Source organism: Macaca fascicularis, chromosome 14 (assembly GCF_037993035.2).
Source record: "Macaca fascicularis isolate 582-1 chromosome 14, T2T-MFA8v1.1".
NCBI classification, from domain to species: domain Eukaryota; kingdom Metazoa; phylum Chordata; class Mammalia; order Primates; family Cercopithecidae; genus Macaca; species Macaca fascicularis.
Genome location: NC_088388.1, coordinates 9,018,281 through 9,045,849, shown reverse-complemented (window position 1 = coordinate 9,045,849; position 27,569 = coordinate 9,018,281). Strand labels below are relative to the sequence as shown.

The 27,569-nt window shown below is 51.2% G+C and overlaps 2 protein-coding genes across 5 annotated transcripts; both read left to right on the top strand.

The window, feature by feature from the left end:
- The first annotated feature begins 3,166 nt into the window (after positions 1-3,166).
- DPF2 (double PHD fingers 2) lies at positions 3,167-21,763 on the top strand. 2 transcript variants are annotated; one of them, XM_005577294.4, is made up of 12 exons: positions 3,167-3,233; positions 8,878-9,038; positions 9,462-9,569; positions 9,895-10,058; positions 12,231-12,323; positions 12,477-12,555; positions 13,066-13,107; positions 14,149-14,286; positions 14,412-14,540; positions 14,729-14,841; positions 17,354-17,435; positions 20,469-21,763. In XM_005577294.4, the coding sequence occupies exons 1-12, from the start codon at positions 3,202-3,204 to the stop codon at positions 20,543-20,545; spliced, it is 1,218 nt and encodes a 405-aa protein (XP_005577351.1). In that variant the 5' UTR covers positions 3,167-3,201; the 3' UTR covers positions 20,546-21,763. The 2 variants fall into 2 exon arrangements, with proteins under 2 accessions (XP_005577351.1, XP_005577352.1); XM_005577295.4 differs by lacking the exon at positions 13,066-13,107.
- A 286-nt stretch (positions 21,764-22,049) lies between these two features.
- On the top strand, positions 22,050-26,703 carry TIGD3 (tigger transposable element derived 3). Of its 3 annotated transcripts, XM_045372130.3 has the most exons (4): positions 22,050-22,358; positions 22,787-22,822; positions 23,368-23,424; positions 24,893-26,703. In XM_045372130.3, the coding sequence occupies exons 1-4, from the start codon at positions 22,201-22,203 to the stop codon at positions 26,322-26,324; spliced, it is 1,683 nt and encodes a 560-aa protein (XP_045228065.2). In that variant the 5' UTR covers positions 22,050-22,200; the 3' UTR covers positions 26,325-26,703. The 3 variants fall into 3 exon arrangements, with proteins under 3 accessions (XP_045228065.2, XP_045228066.1, XP_065385487.1); XM_045372131.3 differs by lacking the exons at positions 22,787-22,822; positions 23,368-23,424; XM_065529415.2 differs by lacking the exons at positions 22,050-22,358; positions 22,787-22,822; positions 23,368-23,424 and adding an exon at positions 23,852-24,054.
- Positions 26,704-27,569: the final 866 nt, after the last annotated feature.

Below are 27,569 nucleotides of genomic sequence, written 5' to 3'. Positions count from 1 at the left end.
GTCTCGGCCTCCCAAAGTGCTGGGATTACAGGCTTGAGCCACCGCGCCCGGCCGTTTTCATGTTTTCAAACTGAAGCTGTGTCTCCATTAAACATTAGCTCCCATTCTCCCCGCCCCCTAGTGCCTGCAGCCACCATGCTACTTTCTGTCTCGTCCAGCTAATTTTTAAAAAATATTTTTGGCCGGGCGCGGTGGCTCACGCCTGTAATCCCAGCGCTTTGGGAGGCCGAGGCGGGCGGATCACAAGGTCAGGAGATCGAGACCACGGTGAAACCCCGTCTCTACTAAAAATACAAAAAATTAGCCGGGCGCGGTTGTGGGCGCCTGTAGTCCCAGCTACTCGGGAGGCTGAGGCAGGAGAATGGCGTGAACCCGGGAGGCGGAGCTTGCAGTGAGCCGAGATCGCGCCACTGCACTCCAGCCTGGGCGACAGAGCGAGACTCCGTCTCAAAAAAAAAAAAAAAAAAAAAAAAATATTTTTATAGGCCGCATGCAGTGGCTCACACCTGTATTCCCAGCACTCTGGGAGGCCAAGGCAGGCGGTCACAAGGTCAGGAGTTCGAGACCAGCCTGGCCAACATGGCGAAAACCCCTCTCTACTAAAAATACAAAAATTAACCAGGCGTGGTGGTGCGCGCCTGTAATCCTGGCTACTCAGGAGGCTGAGGCAGAAGAATTGCTTGAATCCGGGAGGCAGAGGTTGCAGTGAGCTGAGATCGCACTGCTGCACTTCAGCCTGGGCAACAGAGCAAGACTTTGTCTTGGGAAAAAGAATACACCAGCATCATCTCTGGGTTTTTCTTCCAAGCTGCTAACACCTATTCTGCATGTTTTGAAACTGGTGCAGGGTTAGCAATGACAAATACCTCACAACTCTCATCTGCTAAATATGATTTTAAGACATAGGAGGCCCGGCGCAGTGGCTCACACCTGTAATCCCAGCACTTTGGGAGGCCGACGCAGGTGGATCACGAGGCCAGGAGTTCGAGACCATCCTGGCTAACACGGTGAAACCCCATCGCTACTAAAAATACAAAAAATTAGCCAGGTGTGGTGGCGGGCGCCTGTAGTCCCAGACACCCGGGAGGCTGAGGCAGGAGAATGGCGTGGACCCGGGAAGCGGAGCTTGCAGTGAGCCAAGATCGTGCCACTGCACTCCAGCATGGGCGACAGAGAGACTCCACCTCAAAAACAAACAAAACAAACAAAGACATAGCAATGGTAACATGTGTCCTGCTTCTGAAATATTAAAATGAGGGGGGAGAATATGTGCATCTTGGAATTGGTGAAATAAGGTATATTGGAAAAATGATAGCCAGTGTGGTGGCTCACGCCTGAAATCCCAGCACTTTGGGAGGACGAGGCAGGCGGATCACTTGAGGTCAGGAGTTTGAGACCAGCCTGGCCAACGTGATGAGACCCCATCTCTACTAAAATTACAAAAATTAGCTGGGCATGATGGCGGGAGCCTGTTATCCCAGCTACTCGGGAGGCTGAGGCAGGAGAATCACTTGAACCTGGAAGGTAGAGGCTGCAGTGAGCTGAGATTGCACCACTACACTGCAGCCTGGGCACCAAGAGCAAACTCTCTCAAAAAAAAAAAGGAAAAGAAAAGAAAAATGACAAGTACCAATGACCAAGCCCTGAGGACTCTGACAGAGGCTGAACAGAGGAAGAGGGTGAAAGGAAATGCCAGTGGGGAAGGACAGCCAGGAGGGAAAGGCGTCTCAAAGATCTGGAGAAGAGTTTGAAAAGCAGAGAGTGGCCAACGGTGTAATGGGGGTCGACAGGCCCATGAGGACAGAAAATAGATCTCTAAATCTGCTGAAAGGGAGGTCGTGGTGACAGGAGCTGTTTCAAGGGAACAGGTGGGAACAAAGTTCCCATTAAACTGGATGGAAGCGGGACCTAGAAACAAGGTAACAGAGATAGGGAGTACTATTTGCTTTTAAAGGGTGAAAAGAGGTGATAGTTGAAGATTGACTTGGGCTGTTTTTTGTTTTTTGGTTTTTGGTTTTTTTGAGACAGAGTTGGCTTTGTTGCCCAGGCTGGAGTGCAGTGGCACAATCATGGCTCACTCACCTTCGACCCTCCTGTGCTCAAGCAATCCTGTCACTTCAGCCTCTAGAGTAGCTGGGAACACAGGTGCACGCCACCACATCCGGGTAATTTTTAAATTTTTAGTAGCGAAGAGGCCTCGATATGTTGCCCAGGCTGGTCTCGAACTCTTGAGCTCAAAGCAATCCTCCTGCCTCTGCCTCCCACGGTGCTGGGAGCCACTGTGACTGCCCTCCTCCTGCTCTTTTTTTTTTTTTTTTTTTTTTTGAGACAGAGTCTCGCTCTGTCTTCCAGGCTGGAGTGCAATGGCATGATCTCAGCTCACTGCAACCTCCACCTCCCAGGTTCAAGCGATTCTCCCCCTTCAGCCTCCCGAGTAGCTGGGATTATAGGTACCTGCCATCATGCCGGGCCAATTTTTGTATTTTTAGTAGAGATGGGGGTTTCACCACGTTGGCCAGGCTGGTCTCGAACTCCTGACCTCAGGTGATCCACCCGCCTCGGCCTCCCAAAGTGCTGGGATTACAGGCCTGACCCACCGCGCCCGGCTCCTGCTCTTATTTTTTTATTTTATTTATTTATTTTTTTGAGACCGAGTCTGGCTCTGTCGCCCAGGCTGGAGTGCAATGGCGCAATATCGGCTCACTGCAAGCTCCGCCTCCCGGGTTCACGCCATTCTCCTGCCTCAGCCTCCCGAGTAGCTGGGACTACAGGCGCCCGCCACCACGCCCGGATAATTTTTTGTATTTTTAGTAGCGATGGGGTTTCACCGTGTTAGCCAGGATGGTCTCGATCTTCTGATCTCGTGATCCGCCCGCCTCGGCCTCCCGAAGTGCTGGGATTACAGGCGTGAGCCACCGCGCCCGGCACCGCCTCCTGTTGCTCTAAATAGAAGAGGCGGCCCTCGAACCGAAGCTCCGGGACGCACGCCAGTCTCCGGTTGCGCCTGCGCGTCGGGCTCCCGTGGGGTCCTACCCGGCCCCCGGGAACAGGCCTAAAGTTCTTTCTTCGGTGCTCGCTCTCGTGCGCGCGCCCGGACGGCGCCTGCGCAGAGGGCGAGGAACCTGGTACCCCGGTGCGGTCCCGGCGCCTGCGCGCTGCGGACTTTGGGGCCTCCCGGCCCGAGGGAGAGGAGCAGGGAAGATGGCGGCTGTGGTGGAGAATGTAGTGAAGCTGTGAGTGGTGGTTTCTTTCTCTCCTAGGGCGGCAGGTTTTGTAAAGGGCCTGGGAGTAGGGGGCTGTGGGGAAAGGGACTAGGCGGAGAGAGGGACATCCCCGGGAAGGCCATGTTGCGACTCCTGGTGGGGAGGGCAATAGGAGACTCCGGAGAAGACGTTGCGCTTCTTTGGAAACTTGTGGAGGCCCTGATGGGGGCACACTGGAGCCCCGACGGGCAGCCTCTCTGCTGGGCTGTGTGGCCTCAGCGTTCCTCGGGGCTGACGGTTTCCAGAGCATGGCGCCCTGCCTGCACGCGAGACTCACCGTCCCGGTCCTCTCCCGAGACGCCTCAGTCCGGAGGAGCGGGGCCGAGGCCCGGGCGGCCCCACGGCTAACCCGCCGCCCATCCCGCCCCGTCCCGTCCGCTGCAGCAACAGGCTCGGCGGCCCCTGTGGGGTGCACTGCGGGGCTGGCTGTTTCAGTTCCAAGCAGCCCCGTGATGTTTGGGAGGATCTTGGGTGGCAGGTACCTAAGACTACAAATATTCTTGGGAAGCATTTGTCGAGGAGCGGATCCAAAAGGGGAGTGGGCCTTGGCGCCTTCCAGTGGCAACCATCAAAAACCTGCAACTGAACCAAAGCCGTTCAGGACAGCTTAGTAGCCTAAAGGGGCATCTAAGTGGGCATTCTTCCTATGATGCGATACCGTTGTGCTGGTCAGATTTCAAGCAAAGTTAAAGTTAATAGCTGTTGGGGCCATGGACACTGACCTATGAACTGCTTCCTGTGAGTTAAAGATGCTTTGGGACTGACTTGATTTATTCCTACAGGAGAATCAGAATGAGTTTTAGATTGGGTTAATGCCCGGTAGGCGAATAGAGCTTCTTTTAATGGGTATATTGGGCTTGGTGCAAGGGTGGGAAAATTGAGTGGTGTCTAACTGTCCAGTCAGGGTTTTTGGATTTTGGCTGGGTGATGAGGTAAAGGTTCGGTAAGTATTCTAAGGGACTCACAGCTTCTCATCTGTCTTTGTCGTGGCCTGAGCCCCTCTCTTCCTAGGGGCCTTTTTAAAGAGTAAGTTGCTTCTCCCTCCTGCCTGAAGCCTTTTCTTTGAGAATGCTTTCCCACTTCCATTAAGCTAAGTGCCTTTCCTCCTCTTGTGGTTTTTTTTTTTTTTTTTTTTTTTTTAAGTTGCTTTCTGCTCTATCCTGCTGTCTCTTTCAGCCACCCCTCCTCCCAACACTATTGTCTTTCTGATCTGCCCACTCCAGTTTCCCCAGCTCTCTCTTCAGGCTGACATTTTTCTCAATTTAGAAATGACACTGTTGATCTACCATTTATCCAGTTATCCTTTCTGACTCAGATGTTCTTTCTTTGTTTCCCTGTGTCTTTGTTGACTTCCCTCATCCCATTGTAAGGGGATGTTTTACACAAGTTTCTCCAAAAATAAAAAGAAAGATTCTCATTGTACTGGAGGAGTATCAGACTTGCCTAGGTTTTGAGAGTTAAACGTAGTGAGGCTCTTTGTGTTGGAAGGTTTTCCTCGGGGAAATAGGGTTGCCAGTGCTTTCAAGTTGTGTCATAAGTGAGGGGTTGCCCATTTAAACAGAGCATGACATCTTGTTTCTCTTTGAAAAACTGTAGAGATTGTGAGCATCACCAGCCACTAATTCCTGAATGCCAGTAATGAGAAACCAACTCTCTCCTCCTCATTTCTAGCTGCACAGGGCCTCAGATCACAATTAATACGTACTCCCGCAGAATTATCCCTTTAAGAAGGGGCTTCCATTCTTCCAGTTAATTTGGAGATAATTTTCTGGCACTTCTCTTGATTATAGTGTACGTAGTCTTCTGACAGCTGATGTTATACATTGAGTATGTTGAGGTCGGACCACTGGCTCATCTTTTCTTTTTTTTAATTTTTTTAGACAGAGTTTCGCTGTTGTTGGCCCGGGCTTGAATGCAGTGGCACGATCTTGGCTCACTGCAACCTCCGCTTCCTGGGTTCCAGCAGTTCTCCTGCCTCAGCCTCCCGGGTAGCTGAGATTACAGGTGCCCACCACCACACCTGGCTAATTTTTGTATTTTTAGTAGAGATGGAGTTTCATCACGTTGGCCAGGCTGGTCTTGAACTCCGGACCTCAGGTCATCCACCTGCCTCGGCCTCCCAAAGTGCTGGGATTACAGGCGTGAGCCACCGCGCCCGGCCTTAAGAATTTTCTTATTTGTAAGTTTCTGTCCCTGCCAAATGTGATGTCAGAAATGGAAGTCTTGGCTGGGTGCAGTGGCTCACGTCTATAATCCCAACACTTTGGGAGGCTGAGGCGTGCTGATCGCTTGAGGTCAGGAGTTCGAGACCATCCTGGCCCACATGGTGAAACCCCATCTCTACTAAAACTATAAAAATTAGCCAGGTGGGGTGGCACACACCTGTAGTCCCAGCTACTCGGGAGGCTGAGGCACAAGAATCGCCTGAACCCAGGAGGCGGAGGTTGCAGTGAGCTGATGTCACACCACTGCCCTCCGGCCTGAGTGACACTTTAAGACTCTGTCTTAAAAAAAAGAAAGAGGCGACTGGGCGCGGTGGCTCTGTAATCCCAGCACTTTGGGAGGCCGAGGCGGGCGGATCACAAGGTCAGGAGATTGAGACCATCCTGGCCAGCATGGCGAAACCCCACTCTACTAAAAATACAAAAATTAGCTGGGCGTGGTGGCGTGCGCCTGTAATCCCAGCTACTCGGGATACTGAGGGAGGGGAATCGCTTGAACCCAGGAGGTGGAGGTTGCAGTAAGCCGAGATTGCGCCACTGCACTCCAACCTGGGTGACAGAGCAAGACTCCATCTCAAAAAAAAAAATGAAGCTGGGCCGGTGGCTCACGCCTATAATCCCAGAACTTTGGGAGGCCGAGGTGGGCGGATCATGAGGTCAGGAGTTTGAGACCAGCTTGGCCAACATGGTGAAACCCTGTCTCTACTAAGAATACAAAAATTAACTGGGCATGGTGGCGCACGCCACTCGGGAGCCTGAGGCAAGAGAATCGTTGGAACCCAGGAGGCAGAAGCTGCAGTGAGCCGAGATTGCGCCACTGCACTCCAGCCTGGGCGGCAAAGCAAGACTCTTGTCTCGAAAAGATATATATGTATATATATAGAGAGAGAGAGAGAGAACAGTGTTAATGTTAACTTGACATTTCTTGGTACTGGAGCCTTAAGTTTTTGTTGTTGTTGTTTTGTTTTGTTTTGTTTTAAGAGACAGAGCCTCCCTCTGTCCCCCAGGCTGAAGTGCAGTGGTATAACCTTGGTTTACTGCACCCTCAACTTCCTAGGCTCAAATGATTCCCCTACCTCATCCACCCCAGGGACTACGTGGGACCACAGGCCTGCACCACCAAACCTAGCTGATGGTTTATTTATTTTTAACGTTTTGTAGAGATGGGATCTGACTATGTTGCCCAAGCTGGTCTCTAAGTCTTGGTCTCAAGAGATCCACCGGCCTTGGCCTCCCAAAGTGATGGAGCATGAGCCACTGTGCCCAGCCTCCCTTAAGTTCTTAAGAGCTCACCCTCATCCTGTCCTGTTCTCTCTTCATCAGATTCTCCCCTCACAAACACTTCCATGTTTCATTCCCAGCCCTTGTATCCCCAAGACTGTTTGCTTTACCTTTTGAGATCCCACGTAGCTCACAAGAGCCCTGACAGAACATCTTTCATTCATTCCTCCCAATACTGTTTCCAGCCTCCTTGCTCTGACTTTGCAGCCCTCGCCAGCCTGGCCCTGCCTTCCATTTGACTTCCAGTGTCAGTATCAATTCCCATCAGCAGAAACAAAGGAGCTGCGGCACTCAGCCTTGTTTATCCAGTTTTATTCTGTGTGGTGAAGACGTGGCTGCCTCCTAAAGGCGAGCTCGCAGAGGCGAGGCTGCTTTCTCCATTCTGCTCTCCAACGTGAGATTCGTGCCTACCTCAGATTACAGTCATTACAGCTCATTGAATCATACCAGGCCGTATTTGTGGCGTTGCCATCTCTGTGTGTGCTATATGTCTTTTTTACTTGCTGGGCACATGGTAAGTTATGCAGTGGTCTATCGTGGCTGCTCGCTGAAGGCCCCCATCACATTCCAGATCAGGATTTTTTGGTGTAGCCCGAGTTATGGACAGAAACCACAGAGACTTAATCTGTTTGCTGTTTCATCCCCAGGCTGTTTCTTGTAAAATCCTGATATGTCAAAGCTCATTTGGTCCAACCTCCTCAATCTATAGAAGAATAGCCAAGGTCCACCTGGGTTGACTAAATGTCCATGTTCATGTGGTGACTTGCAGGCCAGCCAGGTCTTTTTACTCTCAAGTCAGGTCTGACTGTATCTCAGACATCTTCGTGAGTATTGGAGATACTATGAGAAAGAAATCAGTTCTGCCTTTGGTTTAAGATTGATTGACACCAGGTACTGTGACACATGCCTCTATTCCCAGATACTTGGGAGGCTAAGGTAGGAGGATCACTTAAGCCAGGAGTTTGTGTCTAGCTTGGGCAACATAGATTGATTGAATATAAATATGAACTGATAGAGTTTGTTTAACCTCCATTACCAAAGTCCTGGTTAAACCCTGCAAGATGAGAACAAGATAGGTTCTACGTACATGCTTCTTAGAACCTGGCACTGTGCAGTTTTCCAGTTTTCCACTTAAAGGTTTACCCTTGATTCAGATTTCAAATTGAGTCTTTTGAGACCAAGGAGATTTTTTCCTATATAATTTTATTTTGTAAGAATAGAGAAGCACCCTAAGATGGGCCTTAGAGCAAACAAGTTTCTTATCAGTGATGGCGCTCAATAAAAACTTCAAGGAACTTCAGGTACTTGTAGATATCTTCCATAAATGTAAAATTAATTAGTTGATTAAAAACCTAGTTCAAAATTCAAAAGCTATAAAAAGGCATATGGAAGGAAATGGCCTAGTCACCCACTTTTTCTCCCTGCTGACCTGCAGTTTCTTTTCCATTTTGTTACATAAATGATAGCTTTCTTTGACACTTCTCAGCAGTGTACCTTGCTTTGCTTTTTGTCCCTAGTTAACTTGAAATTCTTTAATATCAGTATGTGAAGAGCTTCCTTCTTATGGCTAAATAGAATTTCATTGTATGGATTTACTAGTTTGCTGAATACATTTTAATAAGCCCCCTAGACCTTGAACTCTTTCCCTCTGGAGCAGACCTTGGGGCAAGGATGTGGGAGCATGTAGTTTATTTGGGAGGTGATTCTAGGAAGGAGGAAATAAGGAGGAACTTAGGGGGGACTATTGTTTGCTTCTCAGCGTCATAAGGGTTAAGAGAAACAACATCTTAACTAGCACAGGGCTGGGCTTGTGAGACACATGGAGTGAACATTAGTTCCTTACCCTCTTTGGGGGTTAGACTTAAGTCTGATTAGACATATGATGAAATCATGTGTTCCTGATAGTAATTTATTCGTAAAGTAATTCCTAATGGTGGCCTAGAAAAGGGGCTTGGTGTCCCGTGAGGCAGAAGTGGAGGCAAATAGAATGGAAGAGACAGCCTCCCAGTCCCTTGAGCCTTCTAGAGAAGCAGATGACAGGGGAGAGGAATAGCTCAGCACCCTATGCTCCTCACTCCAACACACACGCCTGGTTTCTATCTTCTCTGCAGCCTTGGGGAGCAGTACTACAAAGATGCCATGGAGCAGTGCCACAATTACAACGCTCGCCTCTGTGCTGAGCGCAGCGTGCGCCTGCCTTTCTTGGACTCACAGACCGGAGTAGCCCAGAGCAATTGTTACATCTGGATGGAAAAGCGACACCGGGGTCCAGGTGAGGGTCCAGACTTGGGAGAAGGGGACTCAGGAGCATAAGGAGGAAGAAGCCTCCTCATCTTAGGTGATGAGACAGTTGATAGGGTTTTCCCTACTGCCTTCCACCTATGGATGAATATGGTCTTCCTGTGGTTAGAAACGCAGGGAGGATGAAGCAGATAGGTTGATACCAGCATCTTTGTTTTCTACCCTGCTGAGGCCATTGTGTGTCTGGAGAACTATGTATTAGCCAAGGCCCCTAAGCTTATATATCTATTTTTCTTTTCCACAGACTGTTCCATCTAACCCCCTAGGCCCTCACTGTCAGAATTCCTCCCTTGCTCTAGAACTCAAAAGGGGGAGACTACGTAATTAGAAAGTGTTTGGTATTATTTTCTAATACTGGGTTAGGGCCTGACTTCTATCTTTCTTCCTGCCGTAGGATTGGCCTCTGGACAGCTGTACTCCTACCCTGCCCGGCGCTGGCGGAAAAAGCGGCGAGCCCATCCGCCTGAGGATCCACGACTTTCCTTCCCATCTATTAAGCCAGGTAAGGCACATACTTCCTGCGCAGAGGCGTGGCCTGCTGCATGGTTAGAGCCTGCTAATCACTACGATATACCAGGCCCAGTACTAGATCCCAAATATACTCAAGTGAATATGATGTGATTCTTTCCTTTAAAGAGCTTAGTCTAGAAGGGGAGACAGGTAAACAGATAAGTTATGGTGCCAAGTGAACTAGGGTGTCTTAATTCCTGGGCATCCGGGGAACAAAAGACAGTGACAGACCTTTGGTAAGCCCTAGCATTATGTGGACTCAGAGCAGTCTGCTTTCAGCCATTCTGAGCTTTGCTTCATCCTGATCTTGCTTGCAGACACAGACCAAACCCTGAAGAAGGAGGGGCTGATCTCTCAGGATGGCAGTAGTTTAGAGGCTCTGTTGCGCACTGACCCCCTGGAGAAGCGAGGCGCCCCGGATCCCCGAGTTGATGATGACAGCCTGGGCGAGTTTCCTGTGACCAACAGTCGAGCGCGAAAGGTACAAGATTATCCCTGTGGCTAAGGGAGCTTTGATGGAAATCAGCCTCCTCTTCACTGGGGCCATGCAGTTTCTAGAACTGAAACAGAAGCTGGGGTCCAGGAAGCAGGCCCCTGCAGTTCTGTTCTTACTTCAATCCCTGGTTATTGTCAGGTACTGACTGGCTTCTCTTTTGCTTCTAAGTATAGACTCTCACTCATTCATCCACTTTTATCACAGAACGTTATTATTATACACATATATAATTTTCATTTAAAAAATTAAAAGAGGCCAGGTGCAGTGGCTCATGCCTATAATCCCAGCACCTTGGGAGGCCAAGGCAGGAGGATTGCTTGAGCCCAAGAGCTCGAGACCAGCCTGGGCAACAAAGTGAGACCCCATATCTACAAAAAGTAATAATAAAAAAAATTACCCGGGCATAGCGGCATGTGCCTGTTGTCCCAGCTACTAGGGAAGCTGAGGTGGGAGAATTGCTTGAGCCTGGGAGTTGGAGGCTTCAGTAAGCCGGGATCATGCCACTGCACTCCAGCCTGGGCAACAAAAAAAAATTAAAACCAGAAGGTACAAGAATAGTACAAAGAAATACCGTATACTCTTTACCTAGATTTATCAGTTTCACATTTTGCCACATTTGCCTTATCTGTCTTTGCTAAACCGTTTGAGAGGAAGATGCATATATCAAAAACTTTTCAGTCTAGGCAACATAGCAGGACCTTGTCTCTACTAAAAATAAAAATAAAAAATTAGCTGGGCATGGTGGCACACACCTGCAGTCCCAGCTACTCAGGAGGCTGAGGTGGGAGGATTGCTTGAGCCCAGGAGATTGAGGCTGTAGCTCTGCTCATGCCACTGCACTCCAGCCTGAGTAACAGAGGGAGACCCTGTCTGGGGAGGGAGGGAAACAAACTTTTATCCCTAAATACTTTACTCTTTTATCACAAAAGTTTGTGTCACAAAGTTTTTTGGTCCCTGAGGTTGCACAGTGAAACACACTTGGTCTCTGCCAACAGAGAAGATAAGACTATATATAAAAATAAGAGCTATAAATATGCCAGCATTGGGCTAAGTGCTTTCTCATGCCCTTTCTCCTTTAGTCTGTACAACCTTATGGGGGAGGTCCTGTGTTCCCCATTTCACAGACAAGCTGAAACAAAGCAGTTTAAAAACTTCCCATGGGCTGGGCACGGTGGCTTACGCCTGTAATCCCTTTGGGAGGCCAAGGCAGGCAGATCATGAGGTCAGGAGATCAAGACCATCCTGGCTAACATGGTGAAACCCCGTCTCTACTAAAGATACAAAAAAATTAGCCAGGTGTGGTGGTGGGCACCTGCAGTCCCAGCTACTCAGGCATGAACCCGGGAGGTAGTGCTTGCAGTGAGCTGAGATCGCACCACTGCACTCCAGCCTGGGCGACAGAATGAGACTCCGTCTCAAAAAAAAACTTCCCATGGCCAGCCACGGTGGCTCACGCCTGTAATCCCAGCACTTTGAGAGGCCGAAGTAGGTGGATCATCTGAGGTTGGGAATTCAAAACCAGCCTGACCAACATGGAGAAACCCCGTTTCTACTAAAAATATAGTATTAACCGGGCATGCTGGCGCATGCCTGTAATCCCAGCTACTTGGGAGGCTGAGGCAGGAGGATCACTTGAACGCAGGAGACGGAGGGTGCAGTAAGCCAGTATTGCGCCATTGTACTCCAGCCTGGGCAACAAGAGTGAAACTCCGTCTCAAAAAAAAAAAAAACTTCCCACAAAGTCACACACATAAGCAACAACATTTTCATTTAAACTAGGAGGCGAGTGTCAGGACAGAACCACCAGTAATGTGCTCCCAGGGTGGCCAATCAGAGGCAGGAGAGGGCATGGCTGCTTGTGGCATCGGGGCAACCTTTTGGAAGCATGCTATTTGATTTGGCCATGTGGCATGGTAGGGAAAGCATTTCAGGCTAAGGAAATAATGTGAAGCACAGGGGAAAGAAATCCCAAAGTATGGAAGGGAGCAGGAGCAGGATTGTAGGGTGCTTGAAGGGCGTTGGTGAGAAATGAGGCTCATTCCCCTGTGGGTGGGACCAGGTCACAGAGGAGGTTCTGGGTGGCCTTGGCCAATCTCATCATAGGGGAGCTTTTGGATGCACATATTTCTACCCATGCTAACCCTGCTGTCCACTCAGCGGATCCTAGAACCAGATGACTTCCTGGATGACCTCGATGATGAAGACTATGAAGAAGATACTCCCAAGCGTCGGGGAAAGGGGAAATCCAAGGTGAGGGGCCAGCGTGCTACCTGCATCTTGGGACAGGGTGGCCTAGGGAATTCCTTGTTTTATTTCAAGTGAGATTAGCAGCCACTTCCCAAAGAGTCTAACTCCTCAGGCCCAGCTACCGCAATAAGGGTGTCTCTTTGCTCTTCTTGGCAGGGTAAGGGTGTGGGCAGTGCCCGTAAGAAGCTGGATGCTTCCATCCTGGAGGACCGGGATAAACCGTATGCCTGTGACAGTGAGTGCCTCACAAGTGGGTGGGTAGACCTTGCCTTGGACCCAGCTCCTGCTCAGGCTATGAGAGGAGGGAGGGTTATGTTTTTGCCCAGAGTATTAAAACAAACCTGGGTTCTTGTCCTGCCTGCTGACTGCTTCCGTCTGAGACCCCTGGGAGGCCTGGGGCCCTGCTATATGACGGGTGGGACCTGCATGCTCTGGGAAAGATTTCTGCCATCTTCTGGGGTGGGGTTGCTTGTGGGGGCCACAGCAGGCAGGGTTGGCCTCTCAAGAGACAGCCTGCAGGTCTCCTGGCCTCAGTTAAGCCAGGGCCCCAGGGGTCTGACACTGAGTTTTTCAACGTCTGTTCTCTTTTTCTTTCTCTCTGCCTTGCCCCGCTTCTGTCCCTCCACCCTGGGAGCACCATCGCCGCTGGGGTTTCTCTCTCGTTTGCTCCGCTTTCCTGCTGATGCTGCTCCTGTCTCAAGTGTATCAAGGCCTTCTTCTCATGACTTTTCTTTCTGTCTTTCAGATAGTTTCAAACAAAAGCATACCTCGAAAGCGCCCCAGAGAGGTAGCTCTCTCAACTTTTCAGACTTGTGGTTTTCCTGTCCCTTTTTCCCTCTTCCCTTGTTCCTCCTGCCTTTCTCATTTCCTGGGATGCTAGCTTTAAAATCTCTGGAATGGCATGGGGGTAGGAGCAGTGGAACTTCTGCTGTGCTCTACTCCTCAAAGTCCTGGAGGCTGCCTTTACCACTGCTTGTCTCCCACAAACCTACTCCTAGAGCTGCTCAGCCCAGTGCATGGGGTGGCTTCAGAAGCATTATCAGGAGCCCATTACAATCAGACCCTTCCGCTCCCTCCCCAGATCAGGCACCTGGTGGTCAGCTCATGTTCCCCACTGCCCCACCACCTCCTGCCATCCTCTCTCCCCATTCCTTTCCTGCTGGCCCCCTTGCCCTTCTTGGTATTACCTGTCAAGATGACAGAATGCCTCGTGGGGATCTGCTTTCCTTGCTGATTGGCAGGCCTGGACAGGGCAATTATGTGGGAGTGTGTTTGAATTTCTCTGGGGACAACTGCCCAACTGGCTTCATTGATAGGATATCCCCAAGAAACCCACCCCTGCTTGTTTACGCACATTCAGAGGAGATGGGCTCCATGGTCTGTGTGGGGTAGCTGAGCCTCCCACGTTTACTGATGGGTAAAAACGTTTGGAGTTGTATCCGCTTTTCCCCCTTCCTGCCACACCAAAGACTTATAGGAATATCCTTCCCTTTCCTGACCTGGAGCGTCCCAGACTGTTACTATATCCCAGAGCAACTAACTAGTGATGGGGCGAGGGCTAAGCCCCCAAAAGTCAACATGGAAGAGCAGTGGTGGCCATGGGGTTGGAGTTTAGGAGGTAAAAGAGTCCCAGAAGCTAGAGAGCCCCAGGGCTTGATGCTCGTGGCTGAGGGAAAGGGGCCATCACTTAAGGCCTGTCCCAGAGTAGAGCTGCTAGGGGAAGGGATGGTTGCCCTCTGCCTCAGGTGGAGCCCCCACAGTTTGCAGGGGTGGGGACATGTTACTCTTGTATCCTAACACCTTTCTCTGCAATCTTCTCCCCACTCAGTTTGTGGAAAACGTTACAAGAACCGACCAGGCCTCAGTTACCACTATGCCCACTCCCACTTGGCTGAGGAGGAGGGCGAGGACAAGGAAGACTCCCAGCCACCCACTCCTGTTTCCCAGAGGTCTGAGGAGCAGAAATGTAAGCTGAGGTGTCAGAAGTGGTGGGCAAGCAGAAGTTGGCCTGGTTATGAAAACCACTCCTTGCATGGGTGTTGAGTGGCTCAGGGACCCCATGGGCGTCATCAAAAGTCTTTCTCTCTGCAGCCAAAAAGGGTCCTGATGGATTGGCCTTGCCCAACAACTACTGTGACTTCTGCCTGGGGGACTCAAAGATTAACAAGAAGACGGGACAACCCGAGGAGCTGGTGTCCTGTTCTGACTGTGGCCGCTCAGGTACTGCCTCCCGTGAAGGCTGCTGCTGTGCCCAGTCCCCAAGGGGCTCTTGGCTTGCTGGCCTCTAGTGCTGTCATAACCAGCCCACCTCACTTTACCTAACCAAGAGAAGATGTAGCCACAAGCAGGAGCTCCTCTCTTCCCCCTGCATTTCCAACTGTCTGTCTCTCTCACTTCCCCCACTATAGGGCATCCATCTTGCCTCCAGTTTACCCCCGTGATGATGGCGGCAGTGAAGACGTACCGCTGGCAGTGCATCGAGTGCAAATGTTGCAACATCTGCGGCACCTCTGAGAATGACGTGTGTATCCCCGCCCCCTCCTCAGCATGGCTCCTTCTGGGCTTTTACTGCTGTTTGCACAGTTCCCTCTAAAGTGAGCTTTCTTTTTTTAAAAAGGGAGCAAGATCCCTCCTACATGCCACATGCCCCTCCCTAGCATCTCAGTCAGAACTCTGATTTGTTGCCAGATAATATATATATTGAGTGCTGATTTTATGTCAGACACTGTTCTAGGCACTAAAGATACTAAAGACAAACAAGGTCCCTGCCGCATGAGATTTACATTCTTACAGGAACAACAATAAGCAAGGATGTGAGATTTGTATAATGTGCCATGAAAAAAATGAAACCAGTAATGTGGCAGAGAATAATTGCATAAGTGATTTATTTTGATGGTGAGGTTTGGCTCTTCTGGGAGGGGGATGCTGGTGTTGAAATTTTGTGATACCAAGGAGCCAGTCAAGCAGATTTGGAGGTAGAGCAGTCCCAGGAAAGGAGCAGCCAGTGCCAAGGCCTTATAGTGGACAAGCCAAATGATAGGGCATGGGAGAGGATGGCGGGGGATGAGATGAGAGAGGCAAGCACTGCCAGATCTGTGGGGCCTTGGATTTTATTCTAGGTACAATAGGACACTGTCAAAGGGTTTTAATCAGGGAAGTGACATGGTTATTTATGTATGTATTTATTTATTTTATTTATTTTTTTGAGACGGAGTCTTGCTGTGTCGCCCAGGCTGGAGTACAGTGGCACGATCTCGGCTCACTGCAACCTCTGCCTTCCAGGTTCAAGCGATTCTCCTGCCTCAGCCTCCCAAGTAGCTGGGATTACAGACACGTGCCACCACATCTGACTAATTTTGTATTTTTAGTAGAGATGGGGTTTCTCCATGTTGGCCAGGCTGGTATCGAACTCCTGACGTCCGGTGATCCGCCTGCCTCAGCCTCCCAAAGTGCTGGGATTATAGGTGTCAACCACCGCGCCCGGCTGTTTATTTATTCTTTATGTATTTATTTTTTTATTTTGAGACAGAGTCTCTCTGTCACCCAGGCTGGAGTGCAGCGATGCAATCTTAGCTGACTACCACCTCTCCCTTTAGGCTCAAGCAATCCAATCCTTCCACCTCAGCCTCCCAGGTAGCTGGGACCACAGATGCACACCACCATGCCTGGCTTCTTTTTTTTATATTTTTGATAGAGACAGGGTCTTGCCATATTGCTGAGCTGGTCTCAAACTCCTGAGCTCAAGCAATCCTCCCACCTTGGCCTCTCAAAGTGCTGGGATTACAGGCGTGAACCCACCATGTTTGGCATTGTCTTATATTTTATTTTATATTTATTTATTTATTTCAAGATGGAGTTTTACTGTTGTCACCCAGGCTGGAATGCAGTGACACAATCTTGGCTCACTGCAACCTCTGCCTCCAGGTTCAAGCAATTCTCCTGTCTCAGCCTCTCAAGTAGCTGGGATTACAGGCGCTCGCCACCACGCCTGGCTAATTTTTAGTAGAGACCGGGTTTCACCATGTTGGCCAAGCTCGTCTCGAACTCCTGACCTCAGGTGATCTACCTGCCTCAGCCTCCCAAGATGGTGGTATTACAGGCGTGAGCCACCGCGCTTGGCCCTTGTCTTATATTTTTAAAAGAAGACTTTGGCTGCTGTGTGGAGGGTAGACTGTAGGGACAAGGATGGAGGCTTATGCATATAATCCTAACACTTGAGAGGCTGAAGCGGGAGGATCACTTGAGCCCAGGAATTCAGAACCAGCCTGAGCAACATAGGGAGACCCTGTCTCCACAAAAAAAATTAAAACTTAGTGAGGTGTGGTGGCACACATGTTAACCCCAGCTGCTTGGCAGGCTGAGGTGGGAGGATCGCTTGAACCCAGGAGTTTGAGGCTGCAGTGAGCCACGATCACACTACCACACTCCAGCCTGGGCAACAAAGCGAGACCTTTTCTCAAAAAGAAATAGTCACTGGGCACGGCGTCTCACACCTGTAATCCAAGCACTTTGGGAGGCTGAGGTGGGAGGATTGCTTGAGCCTGGGAATTGAGGACCAGCCTGGGCAACATAAGGAGACCTTGTCTCTCCAGAAAAATTCAAAAATTAGCTGGTGTGGTTGTGTGTGCCTATAGTCCCAGCTACTTGAGGCTGAGGTAGGAGGATCACTTGGGCCCAGGAGGTCAAGGCTGCAGTGAGCTGTGATTGCACCACTGCACTCCAGCCTGAGTGACAGCAATACCCTGTCTCAAAAAAATATACCTATAGAGCTTGGGCTTTAGGAAAAAAAAAAAAAAACTGGAGGCGATTTGATCGATTAGGAGCTCTGAAAGGACTCAAGTGAGAGATGACAGTGACTGGATCTGCGGTAGAGAGGGACAGCGTGGTTCCTACATAAGATTCCTGCATCTGTTCTTACCTGCTACCTACCCCTCTTGGAAATAGCCATGTCACAGAAGCCCTCCCACTTCCTGTAGTGGCCTGAGGCACATCAGTCATTCAATCCCCATCCTCTTCCCTCTTGCCTACTTCAGGACCAGCTGCTCTTCTGTGATGACTGCGATCGTGGCTACCACATGTACTGTCTCACCCCGTCCATGTCTGAGCCCCCTGAAGGTAAGTTGCCCAGATCTTTTACTCAGAACAATTATTTTATTAGTTACTTGGAAAATACTGAGTTCTATGTTCTTTATGTTATCACTTACATATTCTTCCAACTTAGTGAGTAAAGCCCCTTGCCTTGGCTCAGTTTAGAATGCCTTCCTAACATTTCAACTTAAAGGGTTTAGTGTTTGCACATTATCAGCTACATTTACAACAGAAAATCCACAGCCCAGAAGAAAGCAGATGCTGAGCCGAGATCAGTCACCCAGAAGGAATGATTTATTTTCTTCCAACCAGTCATGGAAACTCAAGTGGTAGATTATCTGATGTGAAGCTTCTACAGTCAACTCTTGAAATTTGATGGATTTGAGCATTTATTTCCTATCCCTTCCCCTTCTGAATTGGGAAGGGACTTGACTTTGGAGCCTGAATTCTCCCATAACTTACAGTAATAATGGTCCAAGTTTATGGAAGCTATTCACTGAAACCAGTGGTGGCACCAAGAATTGGTTGCATCTCCACAAGTCCCCTTCCAGCTGGATTTCTGTGCATAAACTCCTCCTGTACAGAAATTCAGGAGCTTACTCAGAACACAAATGCCCAGGAGCTGTTACTGTGCACAAAGGATGTGGGCCAGCATTACAGGCAAGAGAAAGTGTTTCATTGTGTGATGTAAGCTGACTTGTAACATATTGGTCAAACTGCTGTCACCCCTCTAGAGAATGAGGCCACTGACAAAGTCTGAGAGTCCTTTAACAGCTGCAGGGGAGTACTCAGCTTCTGTCAGGCCCAGTTTATGAATCTGCTTTGGGGAGAAGTCGCGTGTTTATGTTTTGTTTTTAACCATCATACAGACTATCTATATTACAAAATGGCTTTCCTATTAAAGTTCCGTGGGACATTGAGGTGGTGGAGAGCTGCGGGCCCGAGCGTCCTCACTGGAGTGTTAAGGCAGCTGAGGGGCAACCCCTGGAAGTATCAGATGTTCTAGGTTCTAAGTCAGGGTCAACAAGCTACAAGCTACAACCTATGGGCCACATCCAGCCACAGCCAGCTTAAACAGCTTGCAAGCTGTTTCTTTTCTTTCCTTTTCTTTCTTTTTAATTTTTATTTTTTGAGACAGTGTCTTGCTCTGTTGCCCATGTTGGAGTGGAGTGGCATGATCTCAGCTCACTGCAACCTCCACTCCCCTGGGCTCAGGTAATCTGGTAATCCTCCCACCTCAGCCTCCTGAGTAGCTGGGACTACAGGCATGCCACCACACCCGGCTAATTTTTGTATTTTTAGTAGAGACAGTGTTTTGCCATGGTGCCCAGGCTGGTCTCGAACTCCCGGGCTCAAGTGATCTGCCCGCCTCAGCCTCCGAAAGTGCTGGGACTACAGGTATGAACCACTGCGCCTAGCCTGAAAAAAAAAAATGCCCTTAAAATGTAAAAACTGGGCCGGGCGCGGTGGCTCAAGCCTGTAATCCCAGCACTTTGGGAGGCCGAGACAGGCGGATCACGAGGTCAGGAGATGGAGACCATCCTGGCTAACACGGTGAAACCCTGTCTCTACCAAAAAAATACAAAAAACTAGCCAGGCGAGGTGGCGGGCGCCTGTAGTCCCAGCTACTCGGGAGGCTGAGGCAGGAGAATGGTGTAAACCCGGGAGGCGGAGCTTGCAATAAACTGAGATCCAGCCACTGCACTCCAGCCCGGGCGACAGAGCGAGACTCTGTCTCAAAAAAAAAAAAAAAAAAAATTTAAAAACTGGCTGGGTGCTGTGGCTCACCTCTGTAATCCCAGCACTTTGGGATCTATTGAGCCCAGGAGTTCAAGACCAGCCTGGGCAGGATGGCAAAACCCTGTCTTTACTAAAAATACAGAAATTAGCTGGGCGTGGTGCTGTGCACTTGTAATCTCAGCTACTAGAGAGGCTGAGGCAGGAGAATTGCTTGAACCTGGGAGGCAGAGGTTGGAGTAAGCTGAGATCATGCTACTGCACTCCAGCCTGAGCAACAGAGCGGAAACTCTTGTTTTGACAAAAAATAATAAAGGGAATTAAAAAAAAAAAAAAAAGATGTGCATGAGACTGTATGTGGCTCACAAACGCTAAAATATGTAACACTCTGGCTCTTTACAGAAAAGTTTGCCAACCTTATTGACCTTTGGGTTAGAAAGGACTTACATTTTTGAGTCACATGTTTCTGAAGAGCTGATAAAAGCTGTGGATCCTTTCCCCTAGAATAATGTCCACATGCACATATGTATAATTTTGCTTATCATTTCAAGGCATTAAGGACTAATTTTATTCAAAAAAATTAGAAGAATTCAGCCATAGTAAATATTAATAAACAAGGAATGAACCAATTGTTTTTCTTAAGGGACAATTATTTTGTGTTTTTTCGTGAAACTACACAAGTCTTAAAACTGAGGTAGCGGCCGGGCGCGGTGGCTCAAGCCTGTAATCCCAGCACTTTGGGAGGCCGAGACAGGTGGATCACGAGGTCAGGAGATCGAGACCATCCTGGCTAACACGGTGAAACCCTGTCTTTACCAAAAAAATACAAAAAACTAGCCAGGCGAAGTGGCGGGCGCCTGTAGTCCCAGCTACTCGGGAGGCTGAGGCAGGAGAATGGCGTGAACCCGGGAGGCGGAGCTTGCAGTGAGCTGAGATCCGGCCACTGCACTCCAGCCTGGGCGACAGAGCGGGACTCCGTCTCAAAAAAAAACTGATGTAGCTTGACAAACTTCTGTCTTCCCAGGCCCTCTTCATACTGCCAGAGCTTCTGATTTAATAGGGCCAAGAGGGCGTGGGCACTGGTATTCTGAAGTCCTCTAGATGATGATTTCTTTCATCTCCATTGAGGAGGATATTTCACAATATTTGAAGACTTAGAGGTTTATCCCACCTCAGGAAACCATGGAACTTTCCTGCCGCAGAGCATCCCTCATCCTACCTGTAGCTGATCCTGCTATAGAGATGGGGTATCAAGAGCAGAGGAATTGCAAGCAGATAGGGATTGTGTGGGACCCATCCTGACCCCATTTTGCTTCTCTGCAGGAAGTTGGAGCTGCCATCTATGTCTGGACCTGTTGAAGGAGAAAGCTTCCATCTACCAGAACCAGAACTCCTCTTGATGTGGCCACCCCCTGCTCCCCGACATATCTAAGGCTGTTTCTCTCCTCCACTTCATATTTCATACCCATCTTTCCCTTATTCCTCCTCTCCTTCACAAGTCCAGAGAACCTTGGGGTGGTTGTGCCAGCCTGCCTTTGGCAGCTGCAAGCTGAGGTGGCAGCTCTGACCACCTCTGGCCCCAGGCCCTCAGGGAGAAAGGAGCAACACACTGCCCCTAGGCGTACGTGTGGCCCAGTTTCTCTCTGCTCTCCATTAAGTGCATTCACTCTGCTTGCCTTGGGCCCAGGCCCTGGTGATCACAGGGTTCAAACAGTGTCCTCCTAGAAAGAGTGGGAGAGCAGCTCACTTCTCTCTGTTTTTCCTCCACTCTGGTCTCCAGAGTTTTCCCATCCCCCAGAGGCAAGCCAGGCCAGGGAGCTGGGAGCGAGCAAGCTGAGGCCACGTCCACAAGGAGCTTTCCATGCCCCTGTGCCACATAGCCTCACCTCTTTCCTCCAGAGTGGCTCTCTGCGGCCCTCTGTTCCTGCTACAGAGGGTTCTTTGCTGGAGTCAGGATGTTCTCAGTCACCCTCCTGGCTCTGCCCTGTCCCACTCCACCCTACCCCAGGGGGAACAGCAGCTTCACCTTGTTACTCCCAGTGCTCTCTTGGCTCACTCTTATGGGCGGTCTCCAGTGACTGAAGCATTCCCTACCCTTGGAATTTCTCATCTTCTGCCTCCCTTCTTATTCCTTTTGGCTTTGTGGGGAGAGGGGAAGGATCAGGGGGCCAGGCCAGCAGCTCGGGGGCTACAGGGAGATGGATAATGTGCCTGTTTTTTAACACGACAAAAAAGCCTACCTCCAAAATCCCCTTTTTGTTCTTCCTGGACCTGGGCATTCAGCCTCCTGCTCTTAACTGAATTGGGAGCCTCTGCCACCTGCCCCGTGTATGCTGGCTCTCAGCTCATGGGGAAGCCACATAGACATCCCTTTCTTCCCTTGCACGCTCGCTAGCAGCTGGTAAGGTCTTCACACCCTGATTCCTCAAGTTTTCTGCTTAGTGGCACTGACATTAAGTAGTGGGGGGACAGTCCATGCCAGGACACCCTGGAGTAGCCTTCCCCGTTGGCCGCGGGCAGGCCCTAACTCACTGTCGCTTTGGAGTTGAGGTGTCTTTTTTTTCTTTCTTTAGTTCCTGTATTCTAAACATTAGTAAAAATAAATGTTTTTACACAGAGCCCTCTGCTGGATGGTTTATCTCCTGCCTCTCTCCATTAAGAAGGCCATTTCATGTTAAGATTTCCATGATGGTGGTTTTTTTTTTTTTTAAAAAAGTTTTGAAATACAGCTTTTTTCCCCCAAATTAAAATTTTTTTGTGGAACCCCAATATGTAAAGCAAATATAAAATTGGTTATTTTGTTAGTCTTAATTTATTACATAAATTCAAGTTTATAACAATTACTTGTTATAAAGAACAATGAAGCTGTTTTGATCAATACAAAATTTGGGTTAAAATCAACTTTAACATCCATTTTTGTGTTTCAGTTGGTTTGGAGAAAATTCTGTTAGTCTTGGATACATAGATGGAAGTGGTGACAGGTTTATAACAGTTGACCTTGCAATCTCAGACATTTAAAGCAGGACCAGAAGTTTATATAATAATAAGCAAACTAATGACATCACCATGGGACACACAGAAGTTCTTGCAGGAGCAGGGTCTGTGTGGCTTCAGTTGCCTGCAGTGCTCCCAGGCCAGAGCAAGTGCCCGAGGGTCTGAACTGCCCGCAGTGCAGCCCTGCAGCCTTTCCCAGGGCACGTTGATGTGCACAAAGTAAGTTTCCCTGAAGACAAAGTGAACATGTTGACAGCTTACATGGCAGCATATATGTCCTGAGTGTGTGTTTTAGAAGTCCAACTGTTGTTTTTATGTTTTTGTTTTTGTTTTTGTTTTTGTTTTTTTTGAGACGGAGTCTCGCTCTGTTTCCCAGGCTGGAGTGCAGTGGCCAGATCTCAGCTCACTGCAAGCTCCGCCTCCCGGGTTCCCGCCATTCTCCTGCCTCAGCCTCCCGAGTAGCTGGGACCACAGGCGCCGCCACCTCGCCCGGCTAATTTTTTGTGTTTTTAGTAGAGACGGGGTTTCGCCGTGTTAGCCAGGATGGTCTCGATCTCCTGACCTTGTGATCCGCCCGTCTCGGCCTCCCAAAGTGCTGGGATTACAGGCTTGAGCCACCGCGCCCGGCTGTTTTTATGTTTTTAAAGGAAATACTTGAATCAAGCAGTTAAGGGCCCCCTGAAGTATCCTTTTTTCTAGAACATTCTGAAAGTCATCCTTGCGTATGGAAAGCCTAGGCCTACCTGCACTGTTACGTTCAGTAAATAAGCAGGGTGCTCTGGACTGGGGATTGTGTGAGGAGCAGAGCGCAGCCTGTCCTCATGCTTGTCCACTGAAGTAGGCCAGGCGGAGAGGGAGTAAAGCAATGAATGCTCTTTGGCGGCTGAGTAGTCCAAGAGCCAGAAAAGAAATGTTCAAATTAAGAAGGCTATAGCAGGCCAAAGTGAGGAAATTTAGGGTTTGCTGGAGGTGGGATTTGAGATGGGTCTTGGAGAGTTGGACAGTGTCAGCCGGTAGGATGGGGTTGCAGACGGAAGCCTGTGAGAAAGGCAGAGGATGCGGAGCAGTGAGGCTGGAGAGCAGCTGGGCTGCGGATCAAGACGTCTGCGTTTAATTAGGGACTGAAGGTTAGCAGGGAAGGGAACGATACCAGATCTTGAATTTAAGAACTTGAATCTTGTAAAGTACCAAATTTAATAAAAATTAGTCCTTAGTCGTCCTAAATCAGAACTGGCCCAGGCATACAGTGTTTCCGTGGCCGACAGACGAGCCAGCGCTGTCCATGGTAACCAGCTTTTGTGTGGCTTAAAGCTTGCATCCATTTTCTCCTTTCATCGTTTTCCCAAAACAACTCCGTGAGGGCCGTTAGCCCTGCTTGGTAGACGAAGAAGCCGAGGCGGCCTAGGGTCACGGCCAGGGAGCCTTTGGGACGCCAAGTCAGCTCGGTGGTCCTCATGCCGCCTACAAGGCTCGTCGGGCCTTCGAGGTCCGCGGCTACTGGAGGCACCCGGGGATGTCCTGCAGGTTCCTGGCTCCGCCTCCCGCCCCTCCTCGCTAGAAGCTCCGCCCCCAGGGGGCTCGACGAACCGCCACTTCCGCGGCGTCCATTGAAACTTGGCCGGGGGAGGGACGGGGCGCCACTGAGGGCCAGTCTGCTTGGGCCGGGGCGGGGCTGCAGCGGGTGGGTGCAGAAGGGCCGCACCGCGGACTTCGGAGCCGGGAGAGAGCCCGGCGCGGGCGGCGCGCAGGGGGCCCTGCTGTGCGCGCGCCCGCCCGCCGCCCGCGCAGCCCCTCGGCCCGCTGTGCCCTTGGGGTCGTGGCGCCCATCCCTCCCCTGTTCTGCTGTCGCCGCCCGGACAGGGGCTCGGGAGCCGGGCTAGGGGCAGGGGCTGGAGCCTCGGGACCAGCGCCTGAGGTGGGTGCGGAGCGGGAGGCCGGGCGGGCGGGCGCCTGGGGCCACCCCGCCGACAGACTCCGGGTCGAGGGGGAGTGACCGGCCAGGGCGCGGAGCCCGGCTGCCGGCCTGCCTGGGTTCAGGCGATAGTCCCGGCGCCCTGGGACCCTCCCAGGCGACCACCCTCCCAGCGGGGACACCCCGCCCCTCCGCTGCCTGCAGCCTCCTCAGGCCTCCCGCCCTTTGTCGCTCGTGCACCTGCGCTCTCGGCCCTGCCCTCTCGCTCCCCTCAGGGCGGACCCTCGCCCAGCCTCCCTTTCAGGACCCGGCACCAAATTAGCCTCGCTCCTTCAGACCCCCTCTGTCCCCTTTGTCGTCTGTACACCTGTCACCTCAACTCTGTGTGCATCCACCCACCTCCCCGCCCCCAGCGGCGTCATCTGAATACAGCCCAGGCCGCCTCCCACTCCCTCCCGGGGGCTCCTCCCCTGCTGCCCCGTAGCCCACACCTGCCCCCGAGGCCCCAGCCCGAGGCCCTCCCCCGTCCGTGCGCCTTTGTTATCTCTGCAGCTGTCCCCTCCACTCTTCATCCTTCTCCCCCAGTGAGGCCAGACCCCAGCCCAGACTCCCCTGTCCTTCTGAGCGGAGAGACGCCCCTCCCCAGCTCTGCCCTGGCATCCTGGGGACGAGGCCAGCTGGCTTCCACTCGGCCTAGCCACTTTCCTGCCTCTTCCGGCGGGTCCAGTCTCCCCTGGTGCCTGCGCACGTCCTCATCTAATCTCTTTTCCCTCCTGCGCTCCTCTCCTAGCCCTCCCGGCCTCAGCTTACTCTACCCGCTCATTCTTTCCTCCCCGCACAGGTGCCCCGGAGAGGCCATGGAGCTGAGCAGCAAGAAGAAGCTTCACGCCCTGTCCCTGGCCGAGAAGATCCAGGTACTGGAACTTCTGGATGAGTCCAAGATGTCCCAGTCGGAGGTGGCCCGGCGCTTCCAGGTTTCCCAGCCCCAGATCTCGCGCATCTGCAAGAATAAGGAGAAGCTGCTGGCGGACTGGTGCAGCGGCACAGCCAACCGAGAGCGCAAGCGCAAGCGGGAGTCCAAGTACAGCGGGATCGACGAGGCTCTGCTCTGCTGGTACCACATTGCCCGGGCCAAGGCCTGGGACGTGACGGGGCCCATGCTGCTCCACAAAGCCAAGGAGCTGGCCGATATCATGGGCCAGGACTTCGTGCCCAGCATCGGCTGGCTGGTCCGCTGGAAACGCCGAAACAACGTCGGCTTTGGGGCCCGCCATGTTCTTGCTCCTTCATTCCCCCCTGAGCCACCTCCCCCAGGCCTCACATCCCAGGCTCAGCTGCCTCTTTCCCTAAAAGACTTCTCTCCAGAGGACGTGTTTGGCTGTGCTGAATTGCCCTTACTGTATCGGGCAGTGCCTGGCAATTTGGGTGCATGTGATCAAGTACAGGTGCTGCTGTGTGCCAACAGCAGGGGCACTGAGAAGCGGCGAGTATTGCTGGGGGGGCTCCAGGCTGCCCCGAGATGCTTCTTTGGGGTCCGCAGTGAGGCTCTGCCTGCCTCCTACCACCCTGACCTGGTCGTCCCCTGGTTAGAGTGGTTGGCACAGTTTGACCGGGACATGGGACAGCAGGGCCGACAGGTGGCTTTGCTGCTGGCTGCCCGAGTGGTGGAGGGACTGGCAGGCCTGCCTGGGCTCTACCACGTGAAGCTCTTGCCTCTGGCCGCCTCTAGCACCACGCCTCCCCTGCCCAGCTCAGTGGTCCGGGCCTTTAAGGCCCATTACCGACACCGGCTGTTGAGCAAACTGGCTGCCATCCAAAGCGACAGGGATGGCACCTCGCTGGCTGAGGCCGCGGCGGGCATCACCGTGCTGGACGCCTTGCACGTGGCGTCTGCCGCCTGGGCCAAGGTGCCGCCTCAGCTCATTTTCAGCAGCTTCGTTCAGGAAGGGCTGGCTCCCGGCAAAACGCCCCCGTCCTCGCACAAAGCCTCTGAGATGCCACCAGTTCCCGGCGGGCTGAGCCTAGAGGAGTTTTCCCGCTTTGTGGACCTGGAGGGTGAGGAGCCAGGGCCTGGAGTGTGTAAAGAGGAGACAGGCATCGAAGACGAGGAGAGGGACAGAGAGGGTGCCTTTGAGCCCCCGCCCACGAAAGCTGATGCCCTCCGGGCCCTGGGCACCTTGAGGAGGTGGTTTGAGTGCAACAGCACTTCTCCTGAGCTGTTTGAAAAATTCTACGACTGTGAGGAGGAGGTGGAGCGGCTTTGCTGCCTATGAAGGCACCTTTGCTGCTTGCCAGAGCCCCCTCCTCTCCTGTTTCCCATGGAAACGGCCTCTTCAGAAGGCAGATCCGGGCTGTCTCTTTCCTGTGGAAACAGAACTGTCATGAAGGTGTAGAAGGGAGAGAAGTTGGGACACCAAGTCTGAGCGTGGAGTGGCAGTCGTCCAAGCCCCAGAAGAGAGCTCTAAAGATGGGGCTTCAAGGGTAGGAATCCAGGCTACTTAGTTTCCTTGCTTGAAAGTTATAGAGCCTTAGAAAGGGAGTTAGTCTAGAGGCGGGCGCTTAGAAAGCTGGAGTGTGGGCTTTTTGGACAGACTTCTTCCTTGAACTCTGTTAAAAACAGTTCTGCTTCTGGAAATAAAGTTTTTAATCAGATAAGAGGCCAGGGTGTTATTTTCGTGGGAGAAGGGTAAAAATTTTCCATTCAGATTTAGAAAATTAATTGCTGATGGTCGCTGCGGTGCAGCTGTCTGTCCATGAGCAATAGGGATCCTCCTCTTCCGGATATTCAACAGCAAGGACTCTCAGGGCACGGGCACTGCTTGTGGGCTACCCTCCTGAGAAGGAAGCTCCAGGACAGACAGATCCCAGCTACTGCCCCAGAGAAGCTGCAGCTCCAACAGTTCCAATAGCTCTCAGATTGTGTGGGGTTGGGCAGGCTACGGACATGTCAGGGAAACAGAAAGGAGCTGGAATTGGAATGGAATAGTCATTCATTCTTTTTTTTTTTCATTTGCTCAATTCACAGTATCACTTCAGCAAGGCGTCCTATGTGAACAAGTTGCAAAGACGGTGTCTCTGCTGGGCAGAACCTTGCAGCCCATGACAGTGGAGTGTGATTAAGGCTGTAATAACGGCTGTTCAGAGTGCTTGGCCCCACACAGCTAGGGAGACTCCAGGGGGAGGCGAGCTTTGAGCTGCAATTTGAAGGGTGTCCCAGATCAAGGGACAGCATGCGCAGAGTCTGACTGGAGTGAAGGAGCACAGTGTGCTGGGGCGGGGGCAGGCAGGTCTGCCAGGGCATGGCATACTTGCGGAGGTAGGGGTGGAGTGCAAGGAGAGACCTGGAGGGTAGGAAAGGCCTTTAGCCAACCAAGCTTAGGGGTAGGACAGAAGGGGTGGTCTGCTCCTCTACACCTGTGGGCGTTTCTCGTTAGGTGGAACGAGAGACTTGAGAAAAGAAATGAGACACAAAGTATAGAGAAAGAAAAAGTGGGCCCCGGGGACGCTCAGCATACAGA